The sequence below is a fragment of the Poecilia mexicana genome, unplaced genomic scaffold (genome assembly GCF_051168715.1).
Source record: "Poecilia mexicana isolate PSO_F unplaced genomic scaffold, ASM5116871v1 scaffold_17, whole genome shotgun sequence".
In the NCBI taxonomy this organism is placed as follows: domain Eukaryota; kingdom Metazoa; phylum Chordata; class Actinopteri; order Cyprinodontiformes; family Poeciliidae; genus Poecilia; species Poecilia mexicana.
In genome coordinates this window covers 21,679,918-21,697,639 of record NW_028263386.1, presented here as the reverse complement: position 1 = coordinate 21,697,639, position 17,722 = coordinate 21,679,918, and the positions used below count along the sequence as shown (strand labels likewise).

The 17,722-nt window shown below is 40.9% G+C and overlaps 1 protein-coding gene across 1 annotated transcript; it reads right to left on the bottom strand.

Moving 5' to 3' along the window:
* Nucleotides 1-395: 395 nt before the first annotated feature.
* Nucleotides 396-16,686, bottom strand: mmp14b (matrix metallopeptidase 14b (membrane-inserted)). The gene is made up of 10 exons (XM_015002204.2): nt 15,959-16,686; nt 7,567-7,715; nt 7,331-7,453; nt 6,895-7,202; nt 6,257-6,418; nt 4,586-4,746; nt 4,360-4,498; nt 4,126-4,276; nt 2,023-2,138; nt 396-1,939 (listed from the first exon to the last, which is right to left on the bottom strand). The coding sequence occupies exons 1-10, from the start codon at nt 16,055-16,057 to the stop codon at nt 1,491-1,493; spliced, it is 1,857 nt and encodes a 618-aa protein (XP_014857690.1). The 5' UTR covers nt 16,058-16,686; the 3' UTR covers nt 396-1,490.
* Between the last annotated feature and the right edge of the window lie 1,036 nt (nt 16,687-17,722).

Sequence of the window (17,722 nt, the reverse complement as noted above, 5' to 3'; positions counted from 1 at the left end):
GAACCGTCCCCATAAGCATGGAAAGGCAAGGACACACACACACACTTTCTTTCTTTCTCTTTTTGTCTCTTTAATTGTATAGTTTAGATATGTTTTTCTGCTGTGCAGCAACGAGGTTTATACAATCGTCCTCATCCCTGTTTCTACTTAAGATTTGGATCCACTCGGCATTTTCCAACCCAGTTAAAGTTCCTGCCAGTTCCTGAGCCCCAGTATTGCAGTGGTGCGGTTGGGGAACAAGAAACCTGGAGGTCCAGGGAGAGTGGGGAAGACCAGATGGAAAAGAGACACGATCGGCACAAGTGATTCAGCTGTAGCACCCAGGTGAGAGCTGGATTATGAGTAAGCGTTTTAAAAAAAAGGAAATTTACTGAGTGAAAATTAAAGCACAGAAAGCCTTTTAAAATTACTTTATTCATGTAAGAGAAAAAGGGAAAAGAGGAAGTACACACAGTCTTGTTAAAACCAAATAGTTGTCATTATAATCATAATCACTACTATTATTGTCACCGTTGAACTACTTTTACCCCCTGACTAGGAATGTAGCACCGTAATTAAAAAAAAAAAACTGTTCAAGTACAATGACAAAAAAAGGAGTCATTTTTTTCTTAAATCTTCAATTTATTTTCATTTGAGATAGAGTCAATGTATATTTAAAAAAAAGAACAATCAAGTTTCAAGCATACATAGCCCCGTTCCCCTGTTCACTGTCCCCACATGTATAAAATTAAGGCCACTTTCCAAAGTGTATGTCTCTGTCCAGCAGGACGTTTTAATGTCAATTTACAAAAAAGAAAAACAAAAACATTCAACAATAATAGTAACAGTCATAATGCTAATGACAACATCATTCTCGACAAAATTAATCACTGAACATAAAGGTAACGAATCAGCGGTTGTGAATGACTGAACTCGTGAGTGTGTGTCATGTTTTATGAGGACGTAAGCAGATGGCTTGTTTCCCTTTTATGGTCCAAACTGGCTCCAACATGTTGTTTGAGTGGAAGACCAAGAAATACAGCAACTATTTGAATGTGGCTTTCAAGTGTGTGTGTGTGCGTGTGTGTGTGTTTTAGTGAGTGTGTTCAAGCTTAACAAGAGGAGAGAAGGAACTGGTTGGAGGTGGGTGCTCATGCAAAGAAAACATGCTTCACTCTGCGTTGTGGAGATGAAGCTTCAGACTGGGAATTCACGAGAACACAAACCATACCATTGGCAAAAACTACAAGTAAGACATTGAAAACGGCTAAAACAAACAGCAACAAGCTGGCGTCAGTTACCACAGGAGGACTGGAAGGAGAGAAAAGGAGAGGAAAACACAGTGGTTAAGAGATAAGAGATGGATGAAGTAGGCAGTGGTAGGATTATTTGAAAATAAAAGTCTCGCACTATTCCTTCGGCTCTTTCTCTCTCGATTGGCTATCTGTCAAACTTTTGCTCCCATTTTGTCCTATTCCCCTCCTTCCTAGCTCCTTCTGCTCTTCCCCCACCTACACCTTGTCTAGTAGAGATCTTTGGAAGTACAGGATTCGGCGTGGAGTGCCATACATACGGAAAAACACCAAGGCTGCCAATGTGGCAATCACACAGACCAGCAGGAACAGTGGCAACACCACAGCCACTGCTCCGTTCCCCTGGTTCGTCTCAATAATGGTCACATCCACCTCTTCCTCTGTCTCCGTTTTATTCTCCGTTTCCCTGTCTTTAGCTCTAGTTCTGTCCTTATCCTCCCGTCCCTTTTCCTTTTCCTTTTCCCTTTCTCTTTCCTTCTCTTTGTCTTTATCGTGGCCGCCGCCGCCTCTCCCGCTGTCTGTCTTGGAATCCTCGTTGGGGCAGCCCATCCAGTCACGGAGCGCCGATTTGGGGTATCCAGGTTCCACACGCATCCTCTGATTGTCATATTTCCAGTACTTGTTGGCTTTGTAGAAGTAGGTATACGCTAGTGGACGGAAGACTGAAATGTTAAAAACAACCTCTGACAAGTACTAACAAGCATGAACTGATATTATATGTTGGCCTTACCTTGATCTTTACTCATAAAGGCTGCCTTGACGTTCTCTGGAACGCCCTGCCACATGTCGATAGATTTGGGGTAACCGTCTTCAACTCTTCTTGAGTCTTCATTGAAACGGTAATACCTGAGGAATGGGAAGGAAAGGAAATACATTTGCTGTAAGTTACTACTCACACACACATCTTCAAAACTGAAATGTTTTACACCAAAACTTGAAACCTGACTTCAAACATACGTTGGATAGGATATAAAATTTGCTTAGGAAGAGCCAGACCCTGAATTAGATGATTAGTGGGATTAGTCGTGCCAGAACATTCTTCCCTTACTTAGTGTTTTTTTTTTTGATTGAACATCCTTCCCATGATTCAAATGGTCTTTCTAACTATAGGCTATCATCTAAATTACTTTTTCTGTTTAACTGTAAAAGATTGCCCTCGGTCTAGGCCAAACTTGTCTTGTTAATGACAGTGTTTGGGTAAAGTTTGAATTTGCTCACATAACACAAATCTATCCTTTGAATGAGTTTTCATGATCTTCTTGTAACTGTTCAATAAGCACGATTAGTTGTTTTAGTTCTTTTAGACACAACTACAGACTTCAACCCAATCGATCTCCTTCTCTCATTTAGATTTTAATGTACTTTTGGTCTAAAGGGGAGAGCGTTATTAGTTTTGTTTTCTGTTTCCAAAAGAAAAGAATAAGAAAAATGTCTTTGAAGTGGCACCCTCTAAAATATGAAATATACCCAACTTTATTCAAACTTATGAATCTATCCAGTCTTAAATTTCACCTGGTAAACTTCACATTTGTTTTCATTCAGTTAAATGAAAACAAATGAAACCTCGGGTCTTCATGAGGTCATTACTCCTTGTTTTAGCTTGTTTTGGGTCATTATTACTGCATTTGTTTTTTTATGTTTTGCTGTGTTTATTATATTGGTTGGTGGTTTTAAACAATCTTGTAAAATATTTTGTTCAACTTTTTTTTTTTGACACACTACACATAAGTTAAATTAAACAATACAAGACCTGGTTTTAATGATTTGAATAGAGCTTGTAAAATGAATTATTTCATCATTTCAAGTTGAACTTGAAGTCCCAGATAAACTATTATATATTCATTTTGACCCAATTCAATCTCTGATTTATATTCCAAACTGGGTTTATAATGAATCCATGCCTGAGTTCCTCTGTGATTAGCTTAATGTGACAGTTTGGATCCCTTGCTGAGTTTAATGGCTCTGTTTCTCACAGTAGACAGATTGAAGGCTAACAGCTACATGTATAGAGGATAAAATAACTTCACCTGAAAATCTCTGGGTTAAATGCTGCACCATTGAATATTACCACTTTCACAAGCGACAACTGAACAATTTGTCACTGTAAGAAATGATGCCGATTAATTGATTTTGACAATGATGCACAATTGACCACCTGTCTCAAAATCCCAAAGTTTACACCCGGCATCCTCAGCTAATTAAAGGCTGCAGCGGTGAGTGATTGAGGGAACAGCAGCAAAGTCAACAGTGGTTGCTTATGGCATTGTACATGACTAATATAAAGTGTTTCATTCAACGGGTATTGATATTTTCAGCTTGAGTTGTATTAAAATGCTCATATTAGGGACAACGGTAGCCCTCCACTGAGGATTGTTCCTTCACTTTTCTACAAACTTTCTGCATAACTTCACAGAACCTTGCATTAAAACTCCCTGTAAGCACAGGAAAAGCCTCCCTGTTGTCATTTTGCAGAACTGTAGAAATGGACAAAAGAAAGGAAATCTTTGCTGCTTGCATCTCATGTTGAGGCCTGTGCCACAATGTAGGTGGCTTACTGCACCTATGACTGACTTTTGTAGGGGGCACGGGGTTTATACCAACGGCTTTTGATTAAGGGTTTAGTTTATTTTTGTGTTTACACAAGAATCAGTTTTTTTTTTTTTAATTCACAGTCATTTACTTTTCTTGTTTAAACCCTGTAAGGTCAACAATCAATCATGTCTTAGGGAAGTGGGAAAAGAGGGGTTTTCCTTTGAACTGCCACCATTTTAACTGGAGCTCTTATTTATTTTAGATGCTTATTTTAACTGGCCACACGCAGATGTTGACTAACTTGTTAGCTCGGAAGAAAAATGTCTGTCCGTTGGGAGTGTAGAAGAGAGCAGCGTCTATCCGATCCTTGGGAAGTCCAGAGCCCAATTCCTTCAGATACTTGGGGTAACCAGAGTCAAGAATAGACTCGCTAAACACCCAATACCTGTCCCCTGCAGAGAGATAGAGACATGTGCACTGTTAGCCGTCTAGTGATTACACAAAAAAATGGTTTACTCTCTGTATGTTGCCTGACCTTTGAAGAAAATAAATTTCCCCTCTTCATTTTCAAAAGCAGAATTTACGTGAGTGGGTAATCCTCTCCAAAAGTGACCAATGGGCATGGGGTATCCATCCAACACTCGGCTGTTTCGAACTCGCCAGAACCATTTGTCCTGGAATGTTGAACAAAGACTTGGCTTTATAGTAGACCAAGAGTAAATAAAAACAACCAAAATCAGGGAGTTTTTATAGGATCTCACCTTGAACACAAACATTTCTCCTCTAAAGATCCCGATGGTGTCAAAGTGTCCATCGCAGATGTCGGGACCAAAGTGAGGTTTGTCCGGTGAGTAGGTGGGCTGAGGGTTGTGGTCAGGTGGGTACGGTGTCAATGGAGGGGGTGGCAGACCTGATCCAGACCCTAATGGAGTACAAAGACATCTTAATCTATCAGAAAACCAAGTTGTAACTTCAGCTTTTAAGTCACAATGCCGTAAAACTAACATTTCTGCAGTTTGCCTCAAACTCAGGATATTTGTGCATCCTTAAAAGTCTTTTAAAGTCTGAAATTCATGTATCCAAAATGACTTTTTTAAGGTAATTTTGTCTTAAATACTTTAATCACAAGTCTTAAATTTTGTCATCACATGACTATCTAGGTTTTTTTTTCCTCAACTGATTTTTCTCAGGCAAAAGTTTGAGTCGCACACCAACATCTTTACTCTGTGACTCGAGGCAGTTGAGGCTACCGCTAGCTAGTTTCTAATACATTTTTTAAATTTTTGTGTGCAAGTACACATTTATGGCCGGTTGACTGAAAAACATTTGCTTTTGCCACTGACTCACAAGGCTACGTCCATTCTGTAAAAAACTTTTAAGCTCGGCACTACAGTGGTTAAAGCTGGGGAAAGCCAGATGCAGTATGCGAAGCTCCAAACAAACCCCAGAAGTTTGATTGTTTGTACTGTGCTTGATTGTAATCTAGTCGGATCCCCAAACCATCCCAATATTCATAGTCGTCTCAAATTTAACTCAAGGTGGAATTAAAAATGTCTTAAAAAATCTCAAATTTGAATTGCTGAAACCTGCAGATACCTTGGAACTGTGGTTCATCACAATCGTTGTAAAGTGGTTGGCAAATTTTTTTTTCACAAATGGAAATCTGAAAAACTGTGGCATTCATTTGTATTCTTAGCCGTTGCAAGTCTTTTGTTTCTGCCTGCTCTAAAACACACAGAAACTCAATTCTGTGCCCTTTGAGAGCTCAAGCTAATAGCATGGCCATCTATTTTCAACTCTCACCACAGATTTTTAATAGGATCTAGGTTTGGCCAACCAAATACACAAAGCATGCATTGCATCTATGCATCAGTAGCTGTACATTCAGGGTTACAGTCCTTCTGGAGGCCATAGGTCTTTTGCAACTTCTAACTGGACTTCTCCCAGGATTGCCCCATATATAATTCAACTGGCCAACTCTGAGTGGCTTCCTTGCTGTTGTAGAAGAAGAACATTAAAATCTGGGACTGCTGCCACTGTGTTTCAGTGTGGAGGATGTTCAGGGAGTTGTGCAGAATTAGTTTTTTGACACAGAGTTCTGCATGTTATGTGGTCAAAAAAACATCAAGTCTGACCTCATTTGACCAGAAAGAACACTGTCTACATGTCCCTTCTTATTGCTTATTCCCTTTCTACTCGTCACTCTTCCATTAAGGTCAAATTTGGCACCTTCTCTGGTTGGTGTTTTCACCTAGTCCTTTATTTTGTTTTTTATACTTTTTATATTTTTGATTTTTTTTTTTTTTTTACCAACTCTTCAGGGACAGAAGAGTATTTTAATTAAACATTTTAGCAGGGCTTTGGGGAGCTGGCAAGTTGTTTTGCAAAAAAAAAAAAAAAAAGGTGTGCAGTAGTTTGTGCCTGCAACACACCGTAAAGTTGCTGTATGCCCCTGCGGTCATCATCAGGAAGCTGGAAGTTGTCCGTGTCCATCCACTGGTAGAACGGAGCCATGATGGCCGACGGGTCGTTGGAGTGCTCAAGACCCAGAGCGTGGCCCAGTTCGTGCACTGCCACGAGGAAGACGTCATTCCCTGGAAGACAAAGACTCGTTACAATGACCGCTTCATTTTTGAGGAAGAGTGAAGCATTTATTCTGGTGCAGCGAAGTTTTAGACGGGAGAAGGAGGAAACAGAACTGCTCCCTCACTTAGAGATGACTCAAAAGCACGCTACTATTTCACATCGCACCGGTGGATCAAAATAAAATTGGACCAAAGTCATGTGAACACAAGTTTGACTTGAACAGCTGACAGTGGACATTTCTGTGGTTTCCGCACTTCGAAAATAAGCACATTCCTCCGAGCCTCATCTACCTCAAAAGTTCTGACACAAGTCTGGACCTGCACCAGGTTCTGCTTGTGACAGCAAAAAGAAAGAAAGGCCTAGACTCTGAACAAACAAGTTACTCCCAACATTTAAACATTTTCATGTTTCATCAGATTTCAGAGAATCTATACAGAGATAAAAAAAAAATCCTTATTTTACTTCAGGCATCTCGGAGCCTCACCGTACAGATCCTGGTTTCCAGTCGTCCACGGCTCGGCTGCGTCAAAGTGAGTGTCTCCTCCGATGCCGTTGCCAGGAAAGTAGGCGTGCGCCAGAAAGCCCCCCTCGCCGTCGAAAGGACTGCTGTCGCCGTGGAAACCCTCCGCAAAGTAGATCATTATGTCGGCAAACTCCTCGACTTTGTCCCGTATGTGGCTGTAGGGGATTTCCTGGAAGCGGAGTGGGGTGATGCTCTCCCACACCTTGAAGGCCTTCCTGATGGCCTCGTAGGTCTCGTACTCGCCCACCTTCGGGGTGTAGTTCTGGATGCTGCACAGAGCACGAGTTTGATTGGGATTTTAAGAAAGATTACATCCCATTCGCTAAATTATGTCTATTATTATTTCTTCTACTTAAAAATGGCTTCATCTGGCCCACTCGGGGCTTCATTGACTTACGAAAAAGTGATGTGGTTCTTCTGCCACTTCAGGTTCTGGATGGCGTAACGCTTCCTCCTCAAGTTGCTCTTCAGCTCAGCTCCGAACTTATCCGGCACCCCACAGCGCGGCCGCTTCATGGCCCTGTGAGAGAGAGAGAGGAAAAAAACAAAAACTAAAACAAAAGCAACGTTCAGCTCAAGGTCAGAAATAGCACCTGTCATGTTTTGTGCGTTGCTTTATTTATCGGTACTGACGCGATCGTATTCTCGTCGATGGCACCGGTTACTGTGAGTCCGTAGAACCTCTGCATTGAAGCGATGGCTGAGGAGACGGATTGAGGGGAGCGAAGGGAGTGGGTCCTCAGATCTCCTGGGGGAAGATAGCCGTACTGCTGCAGCCATGACTGGCAAAATTAAAAAAAATAAATAAAGAGGAAACTCATTAGATTTCTCATGAAACACACACACGCACACACACACACACACACAAACACACAAATTCCTGTTTTTATCCAAGATAAAACATAATTAAGAAATAAAAACACATTTCAGCTCATTTTTGTTGATGACCCTGCCAGGTGGATGGTACTGTACGAGACGAGGGAGGCTACAAGGAGTACAAGTTCAGGAAGTTTTTATTTGGCTGCAGCGAAAACACATTCTGCTCTGACAACCAAAAATGAGCTCTTAAATTATTTTTCTCCGTGTTTTCTAGCCTGAAGGAGTTGCACCATTTCCAAGCGCTTGGCCAGTTTCCAGTTAATTATTAAAGCCAAATGCTATTCAACCATCAACATGACTCACCCCGGTGGATATGTGCGCTAATGCCGAGCGAAACCTCTAATAAGGGCAGTTTGGGTTTCGACAAACAGCCACAGGGGCTGGAATTCATACAAATCACCTCAAGAGGTTGATTATTAAAGTTTTAAGTTATTCTGTGCTAGTTTGGCATCTGAGCCAGCTTCACTTCTCCCACAGAGCTTCTCCTACACCCTTTGCCTTTTAAACCAGAACCAAGAAAATAACACAGAGGCCTGTCCAAACAATGGTAAATGACGTTTGTGCTGTACGCAGTAACCCTGTGATCTCGGCTGTGGTTAGGTGGTCTCTTTTATGTCTCAAATATACTGTATTTGAATCCTTGCATGAAGTAGTTTGATTTGAGGCAAACAATTGCACAAGGTCATTTGTTTTGAATGGTGGGGTTTCGGAGCTGTGGGTAAGGTAAGGGCAGTGTGGAGAGAAAAAGAGAATAGCAGAGGCAGAAGAGCAGAGAGCAAGGGAGTGTCCCAGGGTGAGAGTCAGGCCCTGGGCAAACCCCAGTCGATGTCTCCAGTTGAGCAGCAGCGTCAGTCAGTAATTTAACTGGGAATTTCTCCTGAGCCGCATCCAAACCTCAGTCAAACTCCCCTTCGTTAACGTCTCTGTCCTTTCCTCATCTCACTCCCTCCCCTCGACTCCCTTACCCCACTTTTATGGAAAACCCATTTGCTTAAATAATCGTAAGGAACCACACCCTGACCAGCTAATTTTTTTGCTTTGCAGGATATTGGTTGCTAATAGTAAATTCAAAATGTTTTTATTCGCCTTTTTTCCCCCGTTTTCCGCTGACATTGTGCTGTATTTAATGCCTTGTCCACTCAAACATTTTGCAAAACTATGACGTAGCAGATTTATGGATGTCCTCAATCGCTTCAAAACATCTTAAATAGTCTGGACTCTTCATCTCCAATAAAATTCAACAATAAGCTAAAAAACTAGATAAGATAAAATTAACCATAAGTGTTTTCAAAATTTTTTTAGTCAGGAACTGCTTCAGCCTGCCACTGCTTGAAGGACGATAGCCTTGGACTGCTGTAACGCAGCTTCATTTTAGCCTGGAACTACTTTAACTGAACAATAGCATAGACTTGGACAAGTTTAGCTTTGCACTGTTTTTAACTAGCACTGCTTTAGCCTCTCACTGTTTTATCTTTAAATTGGTGTAGAATAGCATAAATGCAGCATAGAATTGATTCAACCTACCACAGCTATAGCCAAGCATAGCATTGTACTGTTTTAGCTTTGCACTGCTATAGCCTTGAACACTTTTGGCCAACAACTGCTTTAACCTAGCCTAGCACTACTCTCTGTTGTTAGCAATGTTTTATAATATAAAACTAACTTAATGTAGCGCTGCTTCAACCTAGCACTGCTGCACTTTAAAACCATTTTAGCATCATGTAGCTTTAGCCGTGCATTCCTGTAGCCTAGAACCACTTTAGTCATGCACCACTCGGCGCTGCATTAACATGGCATTAATGTAGTCTAATGCTGGTTTATCCAAGGCAAATACTTCTTCAAGCTAGCACTTCTGTGTTAGCCTAACATTGTTGTAGCCTAGTACTGTTCTAGCAGTGTCCTGGCTCTTCTGCAATGCTGCAGCATCATCCCAGAAACTCTGTAGACACATTTTAATAGCATCGCCACCATCTGAATGACCTCCAGGTCTATTTATTTTTACTAGCTTTATGTTAAATATGCTCATGCACCTTGGCTGAGATCTGGCAAGAGCAGAATGGCAGGTTTTAGGTCTTCCAAGGTCCAGTTTTGCCTCCCCTGTATACCCTAGCAAGACATGGAGGTCTTAGTGTTTAGACTTCACCCCTGAATGAGTTCTTTCTGGTTCTGACTCACCGCTGTGGACACATAAAGACCCACTGTTTGTTTCTGTTACAGCAGGGCTCCGAGAGTGGGAAAGAAAGAGTGGAGCGCAACAAGAAAAAGATGAATTTTACATGAGTCCAGATAACGCAGATAGGAGTCACAACGAGCCCTACAGTTTGTCGACAGTGTGCGACGTACGTCTTCTGAAATCAAAGGAAAGCCCATGCTACCCCCATCCCATAATACTGGCCTCAGCTCAGAGAAAAACAGACTCATGAATGACAGAGAACACTTGTTTTAACTTTAAGGCATTCATGAGCTCCTCAGGTTACTTCACAAAGTCTTATTCAGTCACACACTGCTATTTCTGAGAGCACATACAGATTTGGTAACTAAAGCAGAACGGGGAAGAGGAAGTGGTCAGCATTTACAGTGGGATAAGAAGAGACATGTAGGGATTATACAGTCTTTTGATTTTTAGTTCCTGCTCTTTTTAAAGGCCTGACCAAACTTCTTACAACATGCCTGATTGTTGTTATGTACTCTAAATAGAAGTGGGGTATTTGATCTATTGGTTTTTATGTTCTTCATCATATTAGCTGTAGTAGTTGATCATGTTATCTGTTATCCACAAGCAACTTTTTATAATGGAATAACTGGGTTTCCAACTATGCAATGCTCCTTTTTTGATGTAATGTCACCCATGATTCGAGATACACTATCATTTTACCTGCGCCGTATTTCCATTGCATAGAAAAGTATGCAACCTTTAGTAAATAGCACTTCTATCATCACTTTTCTTTGCATCTGTTACTGTAGTATAAGTGACGTGATTACCTGTTAGCCAGGTTTCATCAGATTTGTTGGATATGTTGGCAACTATGAGATGCAATATGACCGCATTATTTGTTGACCAGTATATTTCAAGAGTCAGGAATTCCCATTTGCATGCCAATAAAATATTATGCCAGTTGGACGGAGTCTCCAACAGGAACACACCGTATCATCACTGCACTAGATGCACACAGAGAGTAGTCAAAACATTTTATAAGCAAAGCCATCAAACATTAATACAACTTCTACTAAATTTAAGCAAATACTCCTGAAATGTTATAGAGACTGAAAAGCATAACCTAATCTCATGCTATGGTATGCAGACACTCTGTCTGCGCTGATGAAGACTCAGTCACCTCGGCATGCAGGGTGTTTAATGTCACTCCAATAATTATTTGACGATTTAGGGTCCTCTTCCTTTAGCATAGTTAAAATAAATTTGATGTTGATGAGAGAGAACTTACTGAACCTCAAGCAGTTTGACTCTCTAAACTTTGCACCCTTCATCTCAATGGATACACACCACACAAATCAGAGACTCAAAGACGTGACAGGACTTGACGCTTCCCAAAATGTACATTTTATTCCACATGTAGACCCAGGTAAAATAAGTTTTTTATGTTTACATACACGCCAACTCACTCAGTGGAGCGTTTATGTTGCATAGGATGAGAAAGGGAGCAAGAAGGACACTTTCTCAGTTGTTCCGTTAGCTAAATGCCAACGGAGAGAAACTCTGGTTACCGATGATGGGAGTCCCTCTGAGGCATGCAGGCTAAACAGAGCACGCACATCTGCTTATTACGCCTCCCTTCCTTTATACAGAGGGTGGCAGGATTGTGTCAAATGACGTGAAATTATATCTTCCAATTCCCTTGCAACTGTCCATTACAGGATTTGATCGTGTGTGGGCAGGTGTGTTCACCACAAGCCTGCAGAAATGGCAGAAATGTTTCCCTGCTCTATAAAGATTTGCTTGAAGCATAGCTGAGGCGTTTGTGACTTCTTCTCCATCTTTACAAAAGACCTCATTGACACACATGTAGACTCCTGGGATTCCCCATCTGCTATCTGCTGCTGACACGCATATGACGTACAGCAGTCTTTTATGAGCAAAAAAAAAAAAAAAAAAAAAAAGCAAATGCCAGGCAAATATCAATGGCAAAGCATTGTTAAAGGGCTTTTCTTTTACATTCAGGAGATGAGGTAATTTGTTTAAGTGGTTCCTCATATCCTGGGACCCCTCCTGGTTTTCCTCCAGGAAATTGCCATTTAGCTAACAGGTTAGGATTTAAACAATGGCTTGGTCTGAAAACCATCCAGACTTCCTTCCTTTTCTCCTTCTATCCTCTTTTCCAACAGAGAGTTAGCATAAATTTGCTCCTCCAAATTGTCTGAACTGCATTTACAAGCAAAAGGAGTTGGTTTTATTCACACATGCGTAACTGATGTACATCCTGTCTAATGCAGTAAGACAACTGCTTCATTTTTCTTCTTTTTTTCCCCCTGCACATTGCCTCACTCCCTCAATGCATCACAATGCCTTCCTTTCTCATGGCCTGCAACAAGCCCCTTTACTGTCCTCATCATGTCGTTTCATGACTGTTATCCTTTATAGTTGATGATCTCAGCTTGCAGACGTTTTCGTGTGTTTGTGTAGACACGGATGTGCGTGCGTCCTGAAAGTTGGTGAGTGCTGCTGACACAGCACGGTGGTTTTGGATTGAAGTTGGCCCACTTCCTTCCTTCACCGCCGACCACAGGAAGTGGCATTTTTTGCCACACTATCTCCTGGTGTTTATGTCACTGACCAACATACACCTACTGGCCTGATTGAGATAACTGCGGAGGAATAGTAAAATGCCCACAATGGAGAAAACAAGAAGTCCACGGAAACTTGAGTCTTTCTTCATTAGACTTAACCGAGTTTTTTTTTTTCCTTTAATGGTTAATTTTGTTCCTGCTGCTTTTAAGCTATGTTTGTGTGAGACATGTTCAACACGCTCACGATGGTAACAATAATCCTAAAGGTTTGTTTGCAAAATATTAACAATTTTATGTCCTTAGAGCTTCAAAATAGATCGCTCGCTCACTGTTAACAGTTTCATTCAGGAAATCTTTGTCATGCAGCATTTCCTGCTGAAATTCAGTTGGACATTCAAAAATAACACAAAAATGAGCACATTTATGAAAGATTTAGCAACAAGTTAAATGACCTTTGGAAAGCGTATTAGTAAAGTAAGGAGCACAATACATCAAAAGCTTCCCTGTAGCATAATGTTGCCATCACCAAATGTAACGAAGGCGATGATATAATCACTTTGATGTGTCTTTACAAATCCTGTCACCAGACTAAAGTAACTAAAGTTGAATTGCAACATGAGACCAACTGTGCCTTTGCAAAGCACATTAATTTCAGAATGCCTGAGTTTATCCCTCCAGTCAGTAACGTCTATCACGGCTCGCTGCTGTTCCAGCTGTAGATCTTTTGGGGGTAGATTTCTATGTGCTTTGCACTTCAAGGGACTGAAGGTGTTGCTCATGACTGTTTGCAAAATAGTTCAAGTTCATTTGGACTGTGCAACTGTCTGTGCACGTCCGTTCTTAAGTCTTGCCACCGATTCTAAATTGGGTTTGGGTCTGAACTTTGACTGGGCCATTCAAACAAGAATCTGCTTTGGCCCAAAGCACCATGTTTAGAGTTGTAAACCTCCACCCCAATCTAAGGCTTAAGGATTAGCATGATGCTTCACTGTTCTTGGATGACAAAAACGTCCATTTCTGTTTCAGCTCACCAGAGCACCTTTCCCTACATGACTTTTGGAAAACGGAAAATGGATTTTTGTAGTTTTCTTTCAGTAAATGCCACTCCATCAAGGCCAGATCCAACCTTCTCCACCTACTTGGTGTCTTCTTTGGTCTGCATGATTCTGCTTGTTCTCTAATCTCATCCAACAAACCTCTGATGCCTTCAAAGAACAGCTGGATTTATTAATTAACAAACAAGTGGAGTCTGCTGACCGCTGACATTAACTGGTTGCTCTGGATTTTATTTTGAGACGTCAAAGTAGAAAGCCATTCAATGTAAGATACCATTTTGTGCAATTTCCTAATGTAGTTATGTGTATGTAAGACTAAAAACCATCCAGAAACGTGAAAAAAAAAAAAGGGTTTGAGGAACTAAAACATTTGGAAAACACTGGTTGCCGTCTTAGTTTACATTTTGCAGCTCAGTCTTTCAAGCCTCCAGCCTAATGTAGGTCAATACAGAAACTGAACTCTGTTTTTTTCCACTGGCACGGCTGCAGCTCCAATTCCTCGCAGGCCGCAGGCAGGATGCAGATATTACAGAGACGATTGGCGCCGCTAAGATTTTTGGAGAAATCGTCATAACTCGTTGATCGCATTTGTGGTGAAAAAAGCGGCCTTTCCCGTGCGCGCTTGGCGTTTGCTGATGGTTCTGAAGGAAACAGGTGTGCAAGTATCACAACCGAGTCACTTCCTTGAATTAACACTGAACTTCCCCCGTGGCTCCATGGGAATTCTGCAGATAAACACGTCACGGAAGAATCTAAACAAATAGGATTGGGTCGTGGCAGAGACATCTAAACTAAATTGTGGCTTTCTGGAGGAAATTTAGATCCTTCACAGATGGATTTGCTGAGATCCGTCAACCCCCCCAGATTGTGAAAACCCAGCTCACCCCAGTTCAGACCTAATTTATGACATATGTCAACAATTAGCCTACATTTCACATCCCTCGAGCAGAACTGCCCCCACATCTCACAACCCCTCCTTCAATAAAAAAAAGAAAGAAATGCCTCCGTCTCTGACCCAAACCACAATACAACTTCATGCATTACTTGCACATTTCTTCCGTCTTTTGCTCCTTGCGTTTTTGCCCTCTCAGCATTTTCTTTTTTTTTTTTTTTTTTGTGTGTTTTTATGAGGCTATCATCATTATGGGCTGTTTCCCCTAACCCAGGGTCAAAGCTTTTCCCATTTCGCCACAGAAATAATTACCCATTAGAATATGTACTGAAACACAAAGCTATCAAACGGATTGCTTTGATTCCCGGCCTGAGAAGGTGTTTACGCAAACGGATTCACAAACAAATCCTGATTGTTGTAGAAGGTCGCCCCTGACAGGAACTCACGCGACAGAAAATGGATCCAGCATAGTAGAGTGCTGAGAAGTAAATAGTTTTTTGAAAGAAGGACATAAAAATTTAATGTAGAGGACAAAACTCTAGTGCGATGAGACCAAAACTCAGGTTATTTATGGTGAAGCACATAGTAAAACATGGCAGTGGCAGAATGATGCTGTGGGGAGGCTTTTCTTTGGCATGGGAAGGGAAGTTGACCTAAATAAAGGGCAATCCTGGAAGAAAAGCTGATAGAGGCTGCAGAAAACTTTAGGCTGGGGTGAAGCTTCATCTTCCTGCAGAACAACAAACCTAAATATCCAGCCAGATAAAAAGGGAAGCGTTTGGATCGGCACAATTCCATGTGTTTAAGTGGCAACGTCAAATTTAAGACCCAACTTCAAGGGAGAATTGTCAGCAAGACTTTTAAAAAATTGATGCTCAGTTTTCATTTAGCAGTGTCAGACGAGAGGGGATTGAATTCACGTCACATTTTTAATTATAACATGAAACCAAACTGGTGTGAATACATTTATGAAGCACTGAACATTTACCTCTTTAGTTGTAGGAAACATAAGACTATACTAAGACTACGATCTACTCGTTTTCTATTGTTATGCACATGCTGTTGCCTACGCATTTCTTACAATTGCAAAAGTTTCCACTTCTGTTTATACCTCCTTATTTTTTATTTTTACCTGGTTCTCATCCTATGTTATTTATTTTTATATTCTGTTATAGTTCCCAGTTGTGACCTAATATGCATCATCGTTTCGTTCTGCAGAGCATCTCCGATTGCTATGTTGAATGACAATCAAGATAATCTGAATCTGTCACCCTCGTATTTCCTAAGACCTGATTTGTGATCTCCATTCCCTCTGGCATTATTGCTACACACTAATTAGATTTTATCAGTTCGCATATTGTTTGCTCTTTTAATTGAGGCTTGTTTTGTCTTGCCCAACGCGGATGTAAGTAAATGAATCGGAGTGTTTTATGCTTGATTTTTTGTTTTTTCTCACCTCCGGGTTGACCTGCCGCTGCGTCGCTCCATGCGCTCTCAACTCCCAGACCACTGCCAGCAGCAACAGCCGGACCACCGACCTCACCTCTGGTATCATCACTTCACCCACAAAAAAAAGGAAAAAAAAAAAGAAAACGGACACCTAACTTTGGCAGATGTTCCTGTACACGTCTGCACAATCTTCCCCCTGTTTTTCTTTTTCTTTTTTACTTTGTCAAAACATCGTCTGCGGATGGAAAGAAGAAAACAACGCTCCTTGACCGACTTGGCGAGACGAACTGAATAATAAAAAAATTAAAAACGCGCCTCTCCGCAACTTCAAACTCGCGTTATTTCAACTGATAAATCTCCGGTCTGTGCATTCTTGGGGTTTTTTTTTTTTTCACTGATTTTTTTTTCTTTTCTTTTTTTTGCGCACGGTTATCAACTTCGCTGTCGTTCCTGAAGGCAGGAAGTAAAGAGGGGGCTTGCGGGGCTGTCCGAGTTCAGCCTGCGCTTTGCTCCAGATGTTGCGGCAGGCTTTTGTTTCCACACAAATGAAAGCTCTCTGTTTCCTCCTGTCCTCTGCCTGCTGGACTCTCGTCAGCCTATCCTGACCCCCTCTCCTCTTCCCTCTGCAGACGTGGTACTGTGATACTCCCGGGAGGTTTTTCAGCTGGAAAATATTGGGCTGTACACCTCCTCCTCCTCCTCCCGCCTCCTCCCCCTCTGCCTAAATCTGCCCGCCTCCTCTTGGAAAGCTAAACGGATTTAACTTGATGACCTATCAGGCTTGGCACAGTTTTCTCTTACCGTCAGGCAGCGAGTAAATAAATAAATTAAAAAGCCTTAATGACACACAGAGATGTTACTGTCCTCATGAGAGAAGATAGAATCAAAAACTTTACACTTTTAATTTATTTTTTTTTATCAGTTTTGTACTTTCTATCTGTTTGTAATCTCAATATCTTGAAACAGACGATGGTATTATAATTTTTTATCTTTGCACGTTAATTTCTTAATTATTATCGCTTCAGTTGTTCAGGACTGATGCAAGACGAGCACAAATACACCGTTTACCATTTGTACAATCAAACTGCTTTAAGAAGACGTAATTGCGCCCCCTAACGCTCATATAATGCAAGGTCAAGAGCAGGGGGTCAATCTTTGTGCTGCTCACTTCTAGGAATTAGATTTGTGCAGAACAGTAAAACTCTTCGTTATCATTATTATGTAAAATGTGTTTTCTGTAATATTAAAGAGCCAGAGTTGTACTCCTGTTTGTGAAGTGCAGAACAGTGAAAATCCTACTTTTATAATAATCAGGTCCACCAAACATCTGCAAAGTTCCTGGCTTGAGCTGTTAAAATGCTGAACTGCTGTTAACTACATCAAAGTACACATAACACACCGATCTGTTTTGTGTTTTAATGTATGTTAACTTCAATCAAAGATCTAAGATAAACAACAATGTTGTTTTGTGTTAATTTACTGACAATATTGTAGTTAATTAGATTAAAACAAAACAAACGCTTGAAGTTTACAGAATGAAAAATGATTTGCTTTAGGATATTGAAGAAAAGCCTGTGGTGTGCAGTGTAGTGGAGAAAACAAAATTGTATTTCTGCAACAACAAAAATAAGATTGATTTTTTATTAAAATTTATAAAAAAAAAAAAAAACCCGGCTCAGCTCTATGTCTGTGTCCAAAATTATAATGGACAATGTGAAGGTGCCAAAGAGCCACATGCAGCTCTGGGGCTGCAGGTAGAGTATTTAATTAG